Source organism: Rattus norvegicus, chromosome 1 (genome assembly GCF_036323735.1).
Source record: "Rattus norvegicus strain BN/NHsdMcwi chromosome 1, GRCr8, whole genome shotgun sequence".
Lineage (NCBI taxonomy): Eukaryota > Metazoa > Chordata > Mammalia > Rodentia > Muridae > Rattus > Rattus norvegicus.
In genome coordinates this window covers 178,181,793-178,204,535 of record NC_086019.1, presented here as the reverse complement: position 1 = coordinate 178,204,535, position 22,743 = coordinate 178,181,793, and the positions used below count along the sequence as shown (strand labels likewise).

The 22,743-nt window shown below is 38.2% G+C and overlaps 2 protein-coding genes across 5 annotated transcripts in view; one reads left to right on the top strand and one right to left on the bottom strand.

The window, feature by feature from the left end:
- Positions 1 to 22,743, top strand: part of Cyp2r1 (cytochrome P450, family 2, subfamily r, polypeptide 1) — a 65,208-nt gene that overhangs the window by 27,656 nt on the left and 14,809 nt on the right. The window contains exon 5 of one of the 2 annotated variants that reach the window (XR_010054620.1): positions 19,000 to 22,723. The gene's annotated coding sequence lies outside the window, so the exon portion shown is untranslated. Of the gene's footprint in view, positions 1 to 17,644; positions 22,724 to 22,743 lie in introns of both variants that reach the window. The other variant, XR_010054618.1, reaches the window with a different exon arrangement.
- Pde3b (phosphodiesterase 3B) overlaps positions 33 to 22,743 on the bottom strand; it is a 163,297-nt gene continuing 140,586 nt past the window's right edge. The window contains exons 12-16 of one of the 3 annotated variants that reach the window (NM_017229.2): positions 18,652 to 18,851; positions 7,138 to 7,341; positions 5,468 to 5,629; positions 3,075 to 3,363; positions 33 to 1,981 (exon numbers count right to left, since the gene is read on the bottom strand). In NM_017229.2, the coding sequence (NP_058925.2) occupies positions 1,767 to 1,981; positions 3,075 to 3,363; positions 5,468 to 5,629; positions 7,138 to 7,341; positions 18,652 to 18,851 (1,070 nt within the window). In that variant the 3' untranslated portion in view covers positions 33 to 1,766. Of the gene's footprint in view, positions 1,982 to 3,074; positions 3,364 to 5,467; positions 5,630 to 7,137; positions 7,342 to 18,651; positions 18,852 to 20,946; positions 21,083 to 22,743 lie in introns of those variants that run through there. The other 2 variants (XM_039109458.2, XM_039109453.2) reach the window with 2 other exon arrangements.

Here is a 22,743-nt window from a genome sequence, read left to right as displayed (position 1 = left end):
ATACATATTGGATTATATAAATGCAAATTCAATAGATTATCAGTTAAAATTTTATTACTTAGTAATAGATGCTGGAACCAGTTTACAAATCATGTGGTTGTGGTAGCAAAAGTGACATGAAGGAACTCAACCCTCAAATGTTTAATAAATAAAGTGTAGTGATTCATTAAATATGGTACCTGCAGGGTCAAAAATACCAGTATTCCAATCCAACTTTAACTGCGGTCTTATAGACAACCTAAATAACTAGGCAGGCAAGAAATTCTAGCATCATACTATATAGGAACCACTGTAGAAACTAACAGTTAACTGTGCACAAAGTTCAATGGCTCCAAAATATTGTATGGTCTTAAAGTATCACTTGAGAAATCAGTTAACCATCTTGGTATCATTTTGGTTGCTTTGTATAACTTCAGTAATTTTCCACAATTGCTGTACTCTAATGAGGTTATGTAAACATAAATGTTGTCTTTTTCTTAGTAAATTATTTATATGTACTTTATGGAATTGTTTATTGAACTATTCATAGCATTTTAATGTAAAAATTAATATGAATTCCCATCATATACATTACTTCAAAATTCAGTCTTTCTGTGGGGCTGTAGTATTACTACATAGTGATGTGTCATCTCTGCCATTGTCCCCTTGAAGCAGAAAGGTAGTAACAAAAATTGTCAGTTTTACTATAACCAGACACAAGAATACAAGACACCTAAGACACATATTTAAAGATAACTAATTATTTAGGCAATACCTTCAATGGGTTTTGTTTTCATTTGATTTTCCACTAAGGCAAAAGATAGTCATCTCCTTTTTCTTGGCTTTAATTAAAAGAAAATGGTGCTCATTTCATAAAAGGTAACATCAATATTAGGACAATGTTTTTTTTCTGGCAAATCTATGCCACGTTTATAATAATTAATGTTTAAAATTATGTATCCTGAGCAAGAATAAAAATAACAGTTTTGACTAAAGAATAAAGTTCCTTCATTGTTAAACACTTTTAAAATTCAACCATGGAACAAAATCAGTAAGAACAGAATTCAGACTCCTGATGTCCACAGCAAACCTGAATACTTTCGGCAGAAATAAAACACTTAAGTAGATTATACACAACAGTAAAAAGCATCAGAAATTGATGCATCTGGGTTTTGTTAAGTATAACAAAGGTCCTCAGTCCTTCACGGATGAAGCTAGGAGAACCACATGGAACAGTGTACTGCCACGAGCAGAAATCACTCAGAAAGGCCGTGATAAATTCCTTTTTGGATTAAGCATAGAAGTTTGTTTCTTGCCCCATCCCACCCCCAAACAAAGACATAGAAGATATATTTGGAAATACCCGAGGTATCCTGTTTTCATAAAAGAATTATGGTCACTTTGAAAACCAAGGTCACTTGACTTTTCTGTGTTAGCCCTCCCTCCTTCCCTCCATCCCTCCATCCCTCCCTCCCTCCCTACCTCCCTCCCTCACCATGACAAACGAGAGCTCACTACCCAGCAAAGCAGCATTATGACACACTATTTACACACCAGTGAAGGCTTGGAGAAGGCTCTGCAGCATCACTCAACTGCAGAAAGCTCTAAGGTCAGTCTCTAGTCTGTAATCAAAGTGCTTAGGAGTGAGAACTACCAAGGTAGCAAGGATCCCCTCACAGTATTAAGGCCTGTCCACATGGGAATGGTCAGTTGAGAATCAGTACGGTGAGCACTAGGTAACGACCCTGGGAAGAGCACCCCAGGCTTCTTCAGCATGAGTTTTCTTCTCATTCAAACATTTGTTCTTCCTCTTCATCTGCTTCTTCAATGACCTGAATCTCATCTGCCTGAGGTAAGGAGGCATTATCCACCTGCAGTTTGTTCCCCTCAGCTTTACATTTTTCTTCCTCTTCTATGATTTCCTTCCAGATCTTGTGGTTTTCAGTGAGGTGGTGCATTAGTTGGCAAAATATTCGCCGCCTGCCTTTCCTTCTTTGTGGTTCTGTGAAATATAAAATAAACATTTATACCAAAGCAAATAAAACCCAATCACTCATTCAATAAATGGCTAAGTACCCATTACATAAGCTCTAAGGTTATAAATGGGGACATTTATAAGAAAAAATTATCCACACTATGGAAATCACATCCTAACAGAACAACATAGACAAAGCTATGAGTGATAGGGGTTGTCTTGGATAGAAACAACATAGAGACAAGGAAAGAGAATACTGGGTTGGAAGAGAAGCTGAAATTTAAGATGAAAATCATAATAATCCAAAGTTTAAAACTAGTTTGTAATATCTTAATGTAGTAAATTAAATGTAATTACCAGTATTCTGGGGAGTATTATTTTGAAAAGTCAGTCAACTGACCCCAAGTTGGCTTAAGATTCTTCTCTACCTTGCTAACCCCAAACACAGGCATTTGTGTCAGAAGTGTGTAAGGTACTTATATAAGTAGAGCCCCCTGAAGAATACTGGCTGGAGGACAGCATCAACAGAGAGGTACCTCCACTAAATAAAAATTCCCATTATGTTATAGTCTTGATTCCTAGTAGTCTTAGGAAAAAAAGTGTCTATAATTTAAACCTTACTTTAAAACAAAGAGGAAGTGGCATCTCATTAACAGTTTCAAAGACCAGATTTAATTTTTTCCACTTAATTTCATTGTCTTATTCAAAATATATGTTGCTCTGTAACTCATTCTTAATATCAAAACCTTAGTTCTTCTCTCAGGCCAAAGGCCCTATCCTCTTTTTCTCCACACTATCTTGACTTCTTTCCTGAGTTCCTGTGAGGGTGCCGGGAGGTCGTGCTCCCCAGGTGTTTGGATGTTTGAAGAGGGTGAGATGAGGAGTCTAACTGCTAGGACTCACTTGAGAGATGCTCAGATGAGCATTCACTGGAGGACAGCATCTTAGAAAATGCTCCTTTCATTAAATAAGTTTCCACTGTATTATAGTAAACCTGACTCTTCAACCTGAACACTTAGATAGGAGTTACTCTACATATCTGTACCTAGGATGTAAAAATCTAAATACAAATTAAGTGAACATTTGTAATTAGTAGCAATAATCAAAATAGTTGCCTTACTAGGATTTAGATTGTCTTCTGTTTCTTCATCATCTGAATCTAACTCTTCATCATCATCATCATCATCATCATCATCATCATCATCATCATCATCATCATCATCACTTTCTGTATCGTCACCCTCTTCTGCTTCTATCCACTGACCAGGCAGCAAGCCAGCAGCATCATAGGAGTTGCACAGGGGGCCCACAATGTGGGTGATAAATGACTCTTGGAGTTTTGCTAGTTGAGGAGAAGAACGATCCATGAAGGGACTAATAGGTAGACCCAGGGTTGCTTCTTCATCTCCCTGAGAATTTCAAAAAGAAAAATGCATTTATAGCTACTAAAAATGTAACCATTAAGTTTTACTGTTAATATTATCTTGAGGGTTTTTTCTTTTTATTTATTTTTTGTGTTTTGAGAAAAGAACCTCTCTACATAGGCCTGGCTACCCAGGAGCTCGCTCTGTAGAGCAGGCTGGTCTTAAATTCACAGAGATCCACCTGCCTCTGCCTCCTGAGTCTTGGGATTAAAGGTGTGTGCCCTCACACCTGGTATCTTGAGGTTTTTAAAAAACAGAGTCTACATCAAAATAGTCTTTACACAAAACATTAATGGCTCAGTGATTACTGTTACGATGGAGTGTAGCTTGATGGACACACGTCAGCTGGTGTTCCTGAGACCTCCATCAGCTACCAGCAGAGGGAAATCACCTTGTCTTTCCTTCATTTGAGAAATCGTAAAAATTAATTCTCATATTTGTTTATATGAACTAGTACAGTTGATATTTACTGAACATGAAAGATATATTTTAAGGTAAATAGTAATAATTTTACTCTCAATCTACAACATTCTATAATATCAACATTGTTTATAATTAATAAACTAATGCTAAATTATTTGATTTGGAGTAACCAATGACAGTTTAAGGTAACATGTAAATGCATTTTCTATTCTAATTCTCAGTGATAACAGGTTACATAGTATGGTATTTTGTAACTCCAAGGGTGCCAAAGACAATGTACCTTTATAATAAACCATGGGGTAAATATGCATGGCCCGACAAGCTCACCTTCATTAGTGCTATTTTCTAAGACAGAGGAATTTTAACGTTGTAAGCATTTGAGTATTCATGGCTATTAGGGCCAAGGATTCCAAAGGAATATAGTATAGTGTGTGGTATTTGATATTTTAAAGATAATGAAATTTGGTTTGTAGGATAATCAGCTGTCTTCAACACTATGGGGAACCACCATCAAAATGGTACAGACTCTGCAAATGGGTAGGAATCTTTGAAAGCCAAGGTTTTAAAAGATATAAAAGAACAGTATAATTATAACTCATCTTAGCCACTTGCAACTTCTGAACTCACGTCTATCCTTTCATTTATTTTCTGTCAGCACTCCTGCTCCCACAGATGCTTCTAATGTAAGGACAGTCTTTCTATAACAAACTTGAAAATGTCTTTTAATGATTATGTTCTGACAAGACCATAAAATTCCTTAAAAACTACTTCATTTGGTCCTTCCCACTTCTTACCAGAAGCTGCACTTCAGCATCTTTACAACAGTGTTTAAGGACTTCCTTCAGTAGCTTCCTGTTTGGACTCTCATTTTGGGGTGTTACAGAACCTTCAATGTCTCTTATTCTGTAGTCATCATATTGCTGGCCACTGGGAGTCTGACCATGTTCCAATACTGGCAACATAAATTGCACTTGGTGGGGTTTGGGGTTTTTTATTTGTTTATTTGTTTTTGTTTTTTGTTTCTTTTTAGTTTGGTTGGGGGTGGAAGGGTGGAAGGGTAGACCTGGGAGGAAGGAGAAGCAAGTGTGATAGGATTCATTGTATGAAAACATCCCTAATATTATGTTGGGGACAAAAACAACTTCGTTTGGAAATCACCTCTTTTTGAAAGTGACCTTGAAGACCAAAGTCTATCCTTATTTTATCCTGCCAAAAGTTTAATCAACTCATTTCAGACAAGTAATAAGCTATGTATTTTGTTTGCTACTTTAAATGTTAAGCACCAGTGGTTAGAGAGATGGTTCAGTGGTTAAAAGCACTGGCTGGTCTTTCAGAGGACCCGAGTTCAATTCACAGAACCCACATGGCAGCTTACAACTGCCTGTAATTCCATTTCCAGTGGATATAAAGCCCTCTTCTGACCATTACAAGCACCAGGCACACACATGGTGCACAACACATGCAGGCAAAACATCCATACACATAAAATAAATTTAAAAAATATTAACAGCAAAGATAGAACTGAGAAAACACTAAGAGCTAGGGTCCACATAACATTGAGTCCCTTTCAGGGCAACTCTTATGCTTCCTGTAGCAATGGAGGCCCCAAAGGGCTTCTTCATATGGCAGCTCTTCGAAAGCCTGACAGTCTCATGTTTCATCTTACCTGCTCATAAAACTCATTCACAATGCCTTCTGTCCATCTCAAATGAAGATCCCGATCTTTTGCTGGGCCGTTGATGTCTGCTAATTTGATGCACACCTGGCAGACTAAGAGTCGATCGTTTTCACTGCTCCATTCTATACCGTTACTATTTACATCATTGGCCTATTTTGGACAAACAGAATTGTTTTAGGTACTGAGGACACAGAGATGCTAATATTTGTTTGTTTTTAGCAACTGCCTTAAAATTGTTTTCTGTCAAAAGGACGGGGAGAAATTTCAATAGCTGCTTCCTTAAAATCAGAATATACTATAAATATGGACCTATGTGGTAAAATGCCCTACTGAAGTAATAAGATTTTCTTTCAAAGGCAGCATAGCTTCTTATTTTAAAAAAGCCGACTTTGGTTTCATTATTTGTGATTATCACAGAGAATAATAATGTATATGTAGGTATGTATATATATATAAATGTAATATATATTAAATATGTGTACATATAAATCATAAAAATTATAACTAATTCTACCTAAAAGAAAGGGCACGTCAAAGAGATAAGGAAAAAATCTGTTCTAGCAGCAACAGGTGGTAATACAGTTCAAAGACACAAGTCTTAGAAGCTCAACTCATAGTCTAAATCTGAATTCACAAGGATATTAACTTAGCATTTAACCTATTCAAGGCCATCTCTTTTTCTATAAATAATTGGTGGTAATCTTGTCATACACCTCTATAAAGATAAATAATCAGTGCCTGGTTGATAATAAAGGCTAATTCATAAATATTAATTAGCATTATTTAAGTAAATGAAAATATCATTATTAGTTGGGCACATTTAGTATACTTTTTACTTCATCTTGGAGGAATCAGCACTTCCTATCAGCCAGAAATAAGGACTCGGTATAATTCTTTCAAGAAAGTAAAGCAATGATCCTCAATTTTTTCTATTCCATGGAACACAATGCTATTATCATTGTTGTCAGAGCAGATTAGTGATTCTAGACTCCACAGTGAATATGAATTCTCTAGGTGAAGGGCCCCTGAGCCGATCGTCCCCATCCCACAGCACAGAGACTAAATACATATGGCAGTTTTAATAGATATTTGTGGGATGAGAAATGTTTTGTCAAACAGAAGAGACGCTGCTCTTCTGCCATGTCAGCAGCAGAAAATTACTAATACAAAGGTGTGAAAGTTGTGGCAAAGAAGACATAAAATGACATCTTAGAAACACAATTTTAATTTAATAAAATGTCTCACTTGACACTGAGACTCAAATTTTGCTATAAACACTTTGGATATAATTATTTGGTTTCTTGCTATTTGAAATAAAAAGCCACATTAAAATATATCTCTCTGGGGTTGGGGATTTAGCTCAGCGGTAGAGCGCTTGCCTAGGAAGCGCTAGGCCCTGGGTTCGGTCCCCAGCTCCGAAAAAAAAGAAAAAGAAAAAAAAATACATCTCCCTATCAAAAGAATGCATAGCAAGCAACAGTATTTTAAGACATATTGACATAATAATAAAGTTTATTTAAACTAGTATATTATTTAATATCAGCTATTTATTCTTACTTCATATATTATGTAATTCCAACTTAACATTAAAACCACTTTTCATCTATAACACTAACAATTTTCCTTTTTAAAATCAGGCACTAGTTTATATAACAAACCTTGGCATTGAATTCAGCAAGGAACTCAAAATGTTTTTTGAGATCTGTAGCAAGGATTGCTTCTATGACTAAAAATCGAAAACGCTTGAATTCCATGTGATCAAGGTTAAGGAGGAAGTTGTATTCTGGGCGAGAAAGATACAGATTCCACGCTGATGCGGCATGATGATTTTCTAGAACAGATCTGTCATTGTATAAAACTGCCTAAAGAGAATAAGGAAAAATGAGATATGCAACTCACACTGGAGCTTTAATCACACACAGTCAGAAACAAGTCGGAACACTGAATACCTACTATAAAATGAGGCACAGTAACAGGATTTTATTATCTATGATGAAAGGTTGTTAATATTTTAGAGACATAGACCAAAGTGCAAAGAGGCTAAGGACACCTTTCCTTCTGATGTGCACATCTAAAATAAAATATTTGTCTTCAAATACTCTGCTATACCATGATGCCTCCCAAATGATTAAATGAATAAAAAAAAAATGGTATTTTTGAAGTAAACATTCAAGTTGTAAAGCTTCTAATAAAAAAATTTTGGGATATAGAACAGGGTTAGGGTACAGCTCTGTTCTGCAGCAGTTTAGAGTTAACTAAAGAAGAAATGGTGCCCCAGGTAAGCCAGAGACCCGCGTGTCTGAGGACACAGTCTATATTCCCATCCTGACACAGCCTGAGTGGTAAGAGATAAATAAGCATGTAACAGGTACCATCACAAATCTCCCGGATTCAACAGTATGAGCTTGCTTTTCTCTACCTCATACCAGTGCAAGGCCCTGAGAGGCATTCAGAACCGGTAGAACATAGAGTTTATAATGTTTCTACCAGCTCTAAAACTAAACATTTTCAAAATTACTAAAGAAGCAGTAACTAAATTCTTTTTAAAAATTTCCATATCAAGTTGTGTCAAAAGGCAGGGATTAAGAAGCAGAAACAAAACTCTGTTCTTGTTTTCCTGATCCTTACTGCCTAGTGGGAAAGGAAGGCAGAAAACCAGGGGAAGCAGTATTAGGCAAAACACATGTGAGTTTGATTCCTATAACTGTGAAAACTAGAGCCTAGACGTGAGCATGCCTGCACGCCGCCATTAGACCTGAATGTATATAGAGTCCTCCTACTAGAAACTTCAAATACACAGGAAAAAAATAAGAACAGGTTGTGGCAGGCTTTCTCTGGGGTCACACTGACTGCTGAGTCTCTGTAGGAGAAGAAACTGCAAGAATATGAATGGGGTGGGTGGAGGTCTGTTCCCTAGCTGAGTGCCACCAACTACATGTCTATACTGAGACCTACTTTCCTCTGAAGTACTGATACCTATACTAGTAACTCATGCTCTCCAGGAAGCTTCCTCCAATTAAGAGATGACTCCTCTGCCTGGAGGAAAAAATGCAGAGGCGGAGGAAAAAAATGCAGGACTTAAGTACTGGGCTTGCCTTTGAAAAGACCTGTTGGGAGCTCTCTGCCCCCAGACCCTGTGAGAGAGAGACCCAACCGCCTGGTCAGGTGGGCACTCCTGAGGCTGCAGAGCGGAAGAGACCACCAACACTGCTCACCCCTGCCCACATCCCTGGCCCAAGAGGAAACTGTATAAGGCCTCTGGGCTCCCGTGGGGGAGGGCCCAGGAGCGGCAGGACCCCTGTGCCTGAGACACCACCAGAACCTGAAGGAAACAGACCGGATAAACAGTTCTCTGCACCCAAATCCTGTGGGAGGGAGAGCTGAACCTTCAGAGAGGCAGACAAGCCTGGGAAACCAGAAGAGACTGCTCTCTACACACACATCTCGGACGCCAGAGGAAAAAGCCAAAGACCATCTGGAACCCTGGTGCACTGAAGCTCCCGGAAACGGCGGCACAGGTCTTCCTGGTTGCTGCCACTGCAGAGAGCCCGTGGGTAGCACCCCACGAGCGAACTTGAGCCTTGGGACCACAGGTAAGACCAACTTTTCTGCTGCAAGAAACCTGCCTGGTGAACTCAAGACACAGGCCCACAGAAACAGCTGAAGACCTGTAGAGAGGAAAAACTACACGCCGGAAAGCAGAACACTCTGTCCCCATAACTGACTGAAAGAGAGGAAAACAGGTCTACAGCACTCCTGACACACAGGCTTATAGGACAGTCTAGCCACTGTCAGAAATAGCAGAACAAAGTAACACTAGAGATAATCTGATGGCAAGAGGCAAGCGCAGGAACCCAAGCAACAGAAACCAAGACTACATGGCACCATTGGAACCCAATTCTCCCATCAAAACAAACATGGAATATCCAAACACACCAGAAAAGCAAGATCTAGTTCCAAAATCATTTTTGATCATGATGCTGGAGGACTTCAAGAAAGACGTGAAGAACTCCCTTAGAGAACAAGTAGAAGCCTACAGAGAGGAATCGCAAAAATGCCTGAAAGAATCGCAAAAATCCCTGAAAGAATTCCAGGAAAACATAAATAAACAAGTAGAAGCCCATAGAGAGGAGACACAAAAATCCCTGAAAGAATTCCAGGAAAACATAAATAAACAAGTAGAAGCCCATAGAGAGGAGACACAAAAATCCCTGAAAGAATTCCAGGAAAACACAATCAAACAGTTGAAGGAATTAAAAATGGAAATAGAAGCAATCAAGAAAGAACACATGGAAACAACCCTGGATATAAAAAACCAAAAGAAGAGACGAGGAGCTGTAGATACGAGCTTCACCAACAGAATACAAGACATGGAAGAGAGAATCTCAGGAGCAGAAGATTCCATAGAAATCATTGACTCAACTGTCAAAGATAATGTAAAGCGGAAAAAGCTACTGGTCCAAAACATACAGGAAATCCAGGACTCAATGAGAAGATCAAACCTAAGGATAATAGGTATAGAAGAGAGTGAAGACTCCCAGCTCAAAGGACCAGTAAATATCTTCAACAAAATCATAGAAGAAAACTTCCCTAACCTAAAAAAAGAGATACCCATAGACATACAAGAAGCCTACAGAACTCCAAATAGATTGGACCAGAAAAGAAACACCTCCCGTCACATAATTGTCAAAACACCAAACGCACAAAATAAAGAAAGAATATTAAAAGCAGTAAGGGAAAAAGGACAAGTAACATATAAAGGGAGACCTATCAGAATCACACCAGACTTCTCGCCAGAAACTATGAAGGCCAGAAGATCCTGGACTGATGTTATACAGACCCTAAGAGAACACAAATGCCAGCCCAGGTTACTGTATCCAGCAAAACTCTGAATTAACATTGATGGAGAAACCAAGATATTCCATGACAAAACCAAATTTACACAATATCTTTCCACAAATCCAGCACTACAAAGGATAATAAATGGTAAAGCCCAACATAAGGAGGCAAGCTATACCTTAGAAGAAGCAAGAAACTAATCGTCTTGGCAACAAAACAAAGAGAATGAAAGCACACAAACATAACCTCACATCCAAATATGAATATAACAGGAAGCAATAATCACTATTCCTTAATATCTCTCAATATCAATGGCCTCAACTACCCAATAAAAAGACATAGATTAACAAACTGGATACACAACGAGGACCCTGCATTCTGCTGCCTACAGGAAACACACCTCAGAGACAAAGACAGACACTACCTCAGAGTGAAAGGCTGGAAAACAACTTTCCAAGCAAATGGTCAGAAGAAGCAAGCTGGAGTAGCCATTCTAATATCAAATAAAATCAATTTCCAACTAAAAGTCATCAAAAAAGATAAGGAAGGACACTTCATATTCATCAAAGGAAAAATCCACCAAGATGAACTCTCAATCCTAAATATCTATGCCCCAAATACAAGGGCACCTACATACGTAAAAGAAACCTTACTAAAGCTCAAAGCACACATTGCACCTCACACAATAATAGTGGGAGATTTCAACACACCACTCTCATCAATGGACAGATCATGGAAACAGAAATTAAACAGTGATGTCGACAGACTAAGAGAAGTCATGAGCCAAATGGACTTAACGGATATTTATAGAACATTCTATCCTAAAGCAAAAGGATATATCTTCTTCTCAGCTCCTCATGGTACTTTCTCCAAAACTGACCATATAATTGGTCAAAAAACGGGCCTCAACAGGTACAGAAAGATAGAAATAATCCCATGTGTGCTATCGGACCACCACGGCCTAAAACTGGTCTTCAATAACAATAAGGGAAGAATGCCCACATATACGTGGAAATTGAACAATGCTCTACTCAATGATAACCTGGTCAAGGAAGAAATAAAGAAATTAAAAACTTTTTAGAATTTAATGAAAATGAAGATACAACATACCCAAACTTATGGGACACAATGAAAGCAGTGCTAAGAGGAAAACTCATAGCGCTGAGTGCCTGCAGAAAGAAACAGGAAAGAGCATATGTCAGCAGCTTGACAGCACACCTAAAAGCTCTAGAACAAAAAGAAGCAAATACACCCAGGAGGAGTAGAAGGCAGGAAATAATCAAACTCAGAGCTGAAATCAACCAAGTAGAAACAAAAAGGACCATAGAAAGAATCAACAGAACCAAAAGTTGGTTCTTTGAGAAAATCAACAAGATAGATAAACCCTTAGCCAGACTAACGAGAAGACACAGAGAGTGCGTCCAAATTAACAAAATCAGAAATGAAAAGTGAGACATAACTACAGATTAAGAGGAAATTCAAAAAATCATCAGATCTTACTATAAAAACCTATATTCAACAAAACTTGAAAATCTTCAGGAAATGGACAATTTCCTAGACAGATACCAGGTACTGAAGTTAAATCAGGAACAGATAAACCAGTTAAACAACCCCATAACTCCTAAGGAAATAGAAGCAGTCATTAAAGGTCTCCCAACCAAAAAGAGCCCAGGTCCAGACAGGTTTAGTGCAGAATTCTATCAGACCTTCATAGAAGACCTCGTACCAATATTATCCAAACTATTCCACAAAATTGAAACAGATGGATCACTACCGCAATACCTTCTACGAAGCCACAATTACTCTTATACCTAAACCACACAAAGACAACTTCAGACCAATTTCCCTTATGAATATCGACGCAAAAATACTCAACAAAATTCTGGCAAACCGAATTCAAGAGCACATGAAAACAATCATCCACCATGATCAAGTAGGCTTCATCCCAGGCATGCAGGGATGGTTTAATATACGGAAAACCATCAACGTGATCCATTATATAAACAAACTGAAAGAACAGAACCACATGATCATTTCATTAGATGCTGAGAAAGCATTTGACAAAATTCAACACCCCTTCATGATAAAAGTCCTGGAAAGAATAGGAAATCAAGGCCCATACCTAAACATAGTAAAAGCCATATACAGCAAACCAGTTGCTAACATTAAACTAAATGGAGAGAAACTTGAAGCAATCCCACTAAAATCAGGGACTAGACAAGGCTGCCCACTCTCTCCCTACTTATTCAATATAGTTCTTGAAGTTCTAGCCAGAGCAATCAGACAACAAAAGGAGATCAAGGGGATACAGATCGGAAAAGAAGAGGTCAAAATATCACTATTAGCAGATGATATGATAGTATATTTACGTGATCCCAAAAGTTCCACCAGAGAACTACTAAAGCTGATAAACAACTTCAGCAAAGTGGCTGGGTATAAAATTAACTCAAATAAATCAGTTGCCTTCCTCTATACAAAAGAGAAACAAGCTGAGAAAGAAATTAGGGAAATGACACCCTTCATAATAGACCCAAATAATATAAAGTACCTCGGTGTGACTTTAACCAAGCAAGTAAAATATCTGTACAATAAGAACTTCAAGACACTGAGGAAAGAAATTGAAGAAGACCTCAGAAGATGGAAAGATCTCCCATGCTCATGGATTGGCAGGATTAATTTAGTAAAAATGGCCATTTTACCAAAAGCAATCTACAGATTCAATGCAATCCCCATCAAAATACCAATCCAATTCTTCAAAGAGTTAGACAGAACAATTTGCAAATTCATCTGGAATAACAAAAAACCCAGGATAGCTAAAGCTATCCTCAACAATAAAAGGACTTCAGGGGGAATCACTATCCCTGAACTCAAGCAGTATTACAGAGCAATAGTGATAAAAACTGCATGGTATTGGTACAGAGACAGACAGATAGACCAATGGAATAGAATTGAAGACCCAGAAATGAACCCACACACCTATGGTCACTTGATTTTTGACAAAGGAGCCAAAACCATCCAATGGAAAAAAGATAGCATTTTCAGCAAATGGTGCTGGTTCAACTGGAGGGCAACATGTAGAAGAATGCAGATCGATCCATGCTTATCACCCTGTACAAAGCTTAAGTCCAAGTGGATCAAGGACCTCCACATCAAACCAGACACACTCAAACTAATAGAAGAAAAACTAGGGAAGCATCTGGAACACATGGGCACTGGAAAAAATTTCCTGAACAAAGCACCAATGGCTTATGCTCTAAGATCAAGAATCGACAAATGGGATCTCATAAAACTGCAAAGCTTCTGTAAGGCAAAGGACACTGTGGTTAGGACAAAACGGCAACCAACAGATTGGGAAAAGATCTTTACCAATCCTACAACAGATAGAGGCCTTATATCCAAAATATATAAAGAACTCAAGAAGTTAGACCGCAGGGAAACAAATAACCCTATTAAAAAATAGGGTTCAGAGCTAAACAAAGAATTCACAGCTGAGGAATGCCGAATGGCTGAGAAACACCTAAAGAAATGTTCAACATCTTTAGTCATAAGGGAAATGCAAATCAAAACAACCCTGAGATTTCACCTCACACCAGTGAGAATGGCTAAGATCAAAAACTCAGGTGACAGCAGATGCTGGCGAGGATGTGGAGAAAGAGGAACACTCCTCCATTGTTGGTGGGATTGCAGACTGGTAAAACCATTCTGGAAATCAGTGTGGAGGTTCCTCAGAAAATTGGACATTGAACTGCCTGAGGATCCAGCTATACCTCTCTTGGGCATATACCCAAAAGATGCCTCAACATATAAAAGAGACACGTGCTCCACTATGTTCATCGCAGCCTTATTTATAATAGCCAGAAAATGGAAAGAACCCAGATGCCCTTCAACAGAGGAATGGATACAGAAAATGTGGTACATCTACACAATGGAATACTACTCAGCTATCAAAAACAACGAGTTTATGAAATTCGTAGGCAAATGGTTGGAACTGGAAAATATCATCCTGAGTGAGCTAACCCAATCACAGAAAGACATACATGGTATGCACTCATTGATAAGTGGCTATTAGCCCAAATGCTTGAATTACCCTAGATCCCTAGAACAAACGAAACTCAAGACGGATGATCAAAATGTGAATGCTTCACTCCTTCTTTAAATGAGGAAAAAGAATACCCTTGGCAGGGAAGGGAGAGGCAAAGATTAAAACAGAGACTGAAGGAACACCCATTCAGAGCCTGTCCCACATTTGGCCCATACATATACAGCCACCCAATTGGACTAGATGGATGAAGCAAAGAAGTGCAGACCGACAGGAGCCGGATGTAGATCGCTCCTGAGAGACACAGCCAGAATACAGCAAATACAGAGGCGAATGCCAGCAGCAAACCACTGAACTGAGAATAGGTCCCCTATTGAAGGAATCAGAGAAAGAACTGGAAGAGCTTGAAGGGGCTCGAGACCCCAAAAGTACAACAATGCCAAGCAACCAGAGCTTCCAGGGACTAAGCCACTACCTAAAGACTATACATGAACTGACCCTGGACTCTGACCCCATAGGTAGCAATGAATATCCTAGTAAGAGCACCAGTGGAAGGGGAAGCCCTGGGTCCTGCTAAGACTGAACCCCCAGTGAACTAGTCTATGGGGGGAGGGCGGCAATGGTGGGAGGGTTGGGAGGGGAACACCCATACACCCATAAGGAAGGGGAGGGGGGAGGGGGATGTTTGCCCGGAAACCGGGAAAGGGAATAACACTCGAAATGTATATAAGAAATACTCAAGTTAATAAAAAAAAAAAAAATAGGGTTCAGAGCTAAACAAAGAATTCACAGCTGAGGAATGCCGAATGGCTGAGAAACACCTAAAGAAATGTTCAACATCTTTAGTCATAAGGGAAATGCAAATCAAAACAACCCTGAGATTTCACCTCACACCAGTGAGAATGGCTAAGATCAAAAACTCAGGTGACAGCAGATGCTGGCGAGGATGTGGAGAAAGAGGAACACTCCTCCATTGTTGGTGGGATTGCAGACTGGTAAAACCATTCTGGAAATCAGTGTGGAGGTTCCTCAGAAAATTGGACATTGAACTGCCTGAGGATCCAGCTATACCTCTCTTGGGCATATACCCAAAAGATGCCTCAACATATAAAAGAGACACGTGCTCCACTATGTTCATCGCAGCCTTATTTATAATAGCCAGAAAATGGAAAGAACCCAGATGCCCTTCAACAGAGGAATGGATACAGAAAATGTGGTACATCTACACAATGGAATATTACTCAGCTATCAAAAACAACGAGTTTATGAAATTCGTAGGCAAATGGTTGGAACTGGAAAATATCATCCTGAGTGAGCTAACCCAATCACAGAAAGACATACATGGTATGCACTCATTGATAAGTGGCTATTAGCCCAAATGCTTGAATTACCCTAGATCCCTAGAACAAACAAAACTCAAGACGGATGATCAAAATGTGAATGCTTCACTCCTTCTTTAAATGAGGAAAAAGAATACCCTTGGCTAGGAAGGGAGAGGCAAAGATTAAAACAGAGACTGAAGGAACACCCATTCAGAGCCTGCCCCACAGGTGTCCCATACATATACAGCCACCCAATTGGACAAGATGGATGAAGCAAAGAAGTGCAGACCGACAGGAGCCGGATGTAGATCGCTCCTGAGAGACACAGCCAGAATACAGCAAATACAGAGGCGAATGCCAGCAGCAAACCACTGAACTGAGAATAGGTCCCCCGTTGAAGGAATCAGAGAAAGAACTGGAAGAGCTTGAAGGGGCTCGAGACCCCAAAAGTACAACAATGCCAAGCAACCAGAGCTTCCAGGGACTAAGCCACTACCTAAAGACTATACATGGACTGACCCTGGACTCTGACCTCATAGGTAGCAATGAATATCGTAGTAAGAGCACCAGTGGAAGGGGAAGCCCTGGGTCCTGCTAAGACTGAACCCCCAGTGAACTAGACTGGTGGGGGGAGGGCGGCAATGGGGGGAGGGTTGGGAGAGGGACACCCAAAGGAAGGGGAGGGGGGTGGGGGATGTTTGCCCGGAAACCGGGAAAGGGAATAACACTTGAAATGTATATAAGAAATACTCAAGTTAAAAAAAAAATAATAATAAAAAAAAAGAAAAAAATCACACCAGGAAATGTTATAAATAGATATAAATAATAAACTATTTCAAAGTCTAAGATAGTTAAAATGAATTTATTGAACATACTTGGTGAGAGACATAATTTAAATTTTTTACTTAAAAAAAAAAAAGAAAAGACCTGTTGGATGCCAGTTCTTCCTCTTTTTTTCACACGCTAGTTTCCTTAACACAGGAAGTTTACTTTATTACCCACTCCTCACCATGAGTTACATCCATACAGGCCCAAAAGCAATGTGACCCACTGACGTAAATCGAAACTTTTGAAATGATGAGGTTTAAAATAAACCATTCCTTTTAAAATGATGATTGCTTTAGGTATTTCATCAGAGTAACAATTTTTTTTTTTGGTAAAAAGAGAGAAACATCCTTTTAATATGTTGTCTCTTTTTACCCTTAATATCACAATTTTTTGTTCCTGTGAAAAACTTTGTGTGTTATACATACTTATTAATGTGGATGGGTAAACATGTGCCTGCAAATGCATGTGAAAGCCAGAGGTTGATAGTGTCTTTTCTTGATCACTTTCTATCTTTATTTTTGTTGACAGTCCCTCAGTGAACACTCTAAAGCTCACTGTTTGGATAGACCAGCTAGTCAATGGACTTCAGGGACACCCCACTTCGCAACCCCTTGCCCAGTTCTGGGGTTATAAGAACATGGTCACTGTTGTCCAGCTTTTTAACATGAGTTCTAGGGATCTTAGTTCCTCGTGCTTTGGACACAGAAACTTTTAAGACGTAAGCCCTCTTCCAGCCCCAGAGGGATAAACTTCTATCTTCATTCACACACAGCTCAGGAACACGTGTGAAACCAGAAATCAAACACAAACCTCCTGGTATCAGATCTAGTGCTTTTTTCAAAGAATTATGATTTAGCAAATAAGTAAGTCAATCAAAGTGATGTGAAGGTTAGAATGGCCTCTGAATCTGTAGAATGAGACTGCAAATATGTAACCTTGGGCAGGTAGTTTCTCCCAAATATCACAATGTGCGCAAATCTTGTATTCATTCATATTCTCTCTCTCTCTCTCTCTCTCTCTCTCTCTCTCTCTCTCTCTCTCTCTCTCTCTGTGTGTGTGTGTATCTTTCTCTCTCTATCTCTAACACATACACTTCAACTTGAGATTAAAAGAATTTTTCTTCTGTATTTATAACAGATGGCCTAATTGAACAAGACAGAAAGAGGAACAGAAAATGGCTACGAATGATAAAAGGAACTAAAGTTAACACTGAATACTAAAGTGAAGAGAGATGAATTCATCAGAAACAGTAGCAAGTCTCTATGTAAGGCATACAGTTAGAAACATACATACCACACTGCAGCAGTCTGCAACACAAATAAATATCTCAAACCACATTAAATTCTTCTACAAACTATGTTTAGTTACACGGTCTCATGTTTAAAGCTACGGCAGTTAAAGTATTCATGCTGGGAACTCATTCTACTTTATTTAGATTGTGATATGACCCTAAAAGAGTTTGATACTTTATCAGCTATATTCCTTCCATATAAAATACTATACCAAAATAAATTATTGTCTATCTTTGATCACATTTGTATTTACATATTTGTTTGTGTGAGATGAGGATACATTTGCATACCATGACACATGTGTGGAGGTCTGAGGACTGCTTTTAGTAACCAGTTCTCTCTTTCTATCAAGTAGGCCTCAGAGATTAAATTCAGGTTGTCATGCTTGGAGTGAGATGTCTCTACCTGGTAAGGCGTCTCACCACCCCAAGAAAAGAAACTGTTAGTACACTAACATGTTCACAGCTAAAGAACAGAAGGTAAAGATATTAAGATAAATCATAGGAGAAAACCAAAAAGAATAAACCATTAAGGCTTTCTTAAGCTATTAAAACTTTTATCTATACTATAGACCCAGTTAGAAAGAACAAAGATCCAATCAGAGTTTTATCAATTTGATAAAAGACAAAAATATTTCAATCAAGAATTCATGAAACATGGAGTTATTCTTTTTATAGCTGAAGAAACTAATTTTTCAAAATTTCCTTTCCATTCATCATCATGTGCTTTCATCAATTAAGCACAATGAAGGGTTTACAGAAAACATGACTCACAAGAAAGACAGATTGATATGGCATGGGTTATAAACAACTTTTGGAATTATTCTTAAGCTTCTGAAAAATTCTTTACTACCTGAGGTGCATTTGTAGCCACTAGGAATGCATTTGTTCTTCCTGGGTGATCATAATCGTGCATGGCAGCTGCCACATATAAAGCCATCAGTTCTAACGCAGGAATGTTTGAAGACAGGCAGCCATAACTCTTATCTGGAATACAGCAACTCTTCGAAGAAAGGTAAGCAATCTGTCCAGAACTAAGTCTAGCATCTGAATCTGTGTGGCAATAAAGAGTAAACAAACATTAGCATGTAACTTCCTGACAATTATGCTAAGAATGGAGTTTCTCCTAAGTAGCACCAGTATTAATTTATGGAAGTGGACTCAAAGGACTTAATATACTTTCCCATTGTTTATCTTGCAGGACACTGGGGAATTCTGGCACCAGGTTGATGCTTTTCAGACTAATAAATTCACAAAAACTCTAAGGGTTAAACAAAGTAATCATACAAAATACTAGCACCAAGAAGAGGAAGTCGACAAAGTCCTGCCTACAACCAAGAAGCTACTTGTAAATGAAACCTACTGGGAAAGGGAAAATCAATTTTCTCCAATGGGATATAAGTAAGTAAGCCAATCACACTCCAGGACAGGCCCTATGCCCAAGGGTAGTTAACTAAAACTGAAACAGACTATAGTGTGTGTGTGTGTGTGTGTGTGTGTGTGTGTGTGTGTGTGTGTGTGTTGTCTTGTTACCTTTTCTTTGACTAATTTTCTTTTTTCAAAGTTTGTTTTGATTTTCCTTTTGAAAGAGGGAAAGAAGGAACAGGTAGTTGGGTAGGTAGGGAGGTGAGGAGGATTTGGGAGGAAGTGGGAGAGGGCAAAAAATATGATCAAAATATATTGAATGAAAAATTAAGTATACATAGTAGATATAGAAAAGGATCTAAATGGATAAAACTTAGGAATAAAATTTGATTTAGAAACAATATGAACATGAGGGAATTTAATGTGTCACCAAACTAAGCTCTTCAATAGAAATGCTACTTTTCAAAATTCATCCAGAAGAACTGTTTCACTTTCTGTACCCCTTCCTCTCCTTCCTATGACGCCCTCCCTCCTATGACGCTCTTTACAGTGGAACAAAACAAAAAATATGAGCATATGAAGGCCTGAAAAATTGAGAACTACTTGGGTACCACTCCTCAGTTTCCTTCTGATAGAAACTTCTCCGTGATTCTAGTTCCTAATACCTCACTATATCTTTATATTAGCTAAGACTAAATGGTCAAACTATCATTGTTGCTAAAGAGATTGGAATAAATGACAGAATGTAAAATGAGTTATAGCAGGCAGCATATAAAATGCAAGATAAGAAATATGAGATGTCCTCAATGCCTTGTCAAAGTCCAAATGATTTCTTCATCATAATTTGAGTCAATATATCACAAGGATTTTTTAACTTAATTTTTTATTTTCATATTCAATATATATTTTCAATTATATTGCATTTTAGAAAACTGTACTTTTAACACTCCTTACAACAATTGTTTAAAACAGTTAAATATACAGACAGGGATTATGTAGGCAAACTGTTACAAGCAAGACTTTAATTATGAATATCATGGTCAATACCTTGAACATTTCCGTGTTATAGCCACCGTGGATTTCCCCTTAAATTACAAACTAAATTTTAAAATTCAAGGACAGCAAAATATACCCCTATTAAACTAAAAAAATTAGTTAAGAATAGTGATACAGGCCTATACATGCCAGCACTTTAAAGTTCAAGTAATAAATAAATCTTATTATTTTGGGTAATAAGATACTGTGTTAAACAAATAAAACAAAACAAACAACAAAAATTTAAAAAGTGAAACAAAACAAAAACTCAGTAATTACTTGAAACTTAAACAGTAGGTTCTTGATAATAGCAGTACATATAGCAGAACATAAAGAAGGCAATGTTTTACAAATTGTTCTGCAGATTCAACACTATATATAATCAAAATCCAGGCTGACTTTTTTAATATAAAAATATAAACTGAACATACAAGTAATGTATAAATACAAGAGACTGAATGGCCAAAATCACCTCAAAGGAAAAGAAAATAGAACATTACAACACTGAGAACTCATACTTCCTAATTTCAAAGCTTACTACACAGCTCAAGTGATAAAGACATGTGGTATTATTATAGACATGAACACAAATAAATGAAGTAAAACTAAAATTCCAGTCTGATGCTTCTGGTTGTTGATTTTCATTCAGGATGCCAAGAGACTACTGAGAAACGGCTATGCACTATGTATGACACTGGGGACTTTCTCACATGTTAACTCATGTTCACAGCATTTTTATAAGGTAAACTCACTGATATCATTGCATTTAGGAATCCACTATTTTTAAAATGTTTGAAGAACTTTTTAGTAGATGCTACTAAGAACTCAGGATTGTAGCTCAGTAGAATGCTTGACTAGCACCCTCAAGGTCCTCAGTTCTTTTCCTGACAATACAAGAGAGGGGAAGGGGAAGAGGGAGGGAGAGGGAGAGGTAGAGGAGAGGAGAGAGAGAGAGAGAGAGGCTACTGAGACAACTGGATATTGACATATAAAATAATATTGTCCTCTTTGTTATACCACATCTCAGAATTACAAATAGATCAAAAAGAAGTATGAAATGCGGGCTGGAGAGATGGCTCAGCGGTTAAGAGCACCCGACTGCTCTTCCAGAGGTCCTGAGTTCAATTCCCAGCAACCACATGGTGGCTCACAACCATCTGTAAAGAGATCCAATGCCCTCTTCTGGTGTATCTGAAGACAGCTACAGTGTACTTATATATAATAAATGAATTAATCTTTTAAAAAAAGAATTATGAAGTGCTTTAAAGAAAATATATACCCACATGATCTTAAGTTAAGGAAAGACTCCCAAAATAAGACACAAAAAATCATGTGCATTTCGGGCATAGGAAAAAATACCATATATTGGTCACTGGCTCAGAAATCAAACCATATCTTATGTGACAGCCCTCTAATTCCAAAACAATGTTTATATCCAACAAGTGCCACATTGGAGTTTGTAATGTGCCATCACATCATTAACTCAGTCTGGCTGTGTGGTGGTATGATTTTGGAGAGATCAATAATTTCTATGGACATAAGCTCCTTAAGATGGCTTTTGTTTTATATAGGAAAATGAGTTATTTGACCTGGCGTAGTACTGTCTATAATAACATAATAAATAAAGCACCTAACAAACTCATTAATGATGACAGTGAAGGCAACTCTGTATCTGAGAAAAGAATGCTTTGTCAGCCTGGTGCAGTAGTACACGACTTTAATCCCAGCACTTTGGAGGCAGAACCAGCCCAGTCAATAGAGAGTTCCAAGACTGACAGGGCTACAAAGAAACCCTGTCTCAAACACAAACAAAAAACTAATCAAACAAACAAACAACAAAAGAATGCTTTATCTTCCACAAAGAAAGAACCCACTTTAATAAACCTACCACTAGACATGGCTGGATCCCCCAGGGAATGGTGTCAAATTGAGGGCTTATCTTTGGTCTCTGTTATTAGCATGGTGAGTATTCAGCAGAGAACTGAGCCAAGCCAACGTCAATAAGAAAAAGCCCAGGACATTGAGGCTGTACACATACATGCTTTACTCTTACTATATCTGCTACTATATTTATAAGCCTACTGAATGAGAACTGGAGCACAAAAGGGGAGGGATTGATAATTAACATGGGAAGACATTACTTTGTCCAGCTGATTACTGAAAACCTCCACAGCAAATAATGTTAGGTAATTTTGTCAATTTTCTCATGGAGAAGAGACAGTTTGCTACCTGCTCACATAGAAAGTCAATATCCCCCATTCAATACCTCCCCTACAACTCCTTGCTAATTTCTAATCTTCTCTATCTAACAATGACTTCAGATCCTTTCTCTAAACTTTTCTTTTTATTGACCAAATGAACAAGAGTCTCTTCTTAATGCTGTATTCACTGGTAATTTTATTGTTCCCTACTATCCAATCAACGGACTCCCTTGTCTGAGCCTATAAAGTTATACATATCTATTTTGAGAAAGCAGACAAAGATCCATCTGTAAGCCTAGCCTTTTGGCCCCCTTCAGTTTGCTGGTTCCAGCTTTCCTATGAGG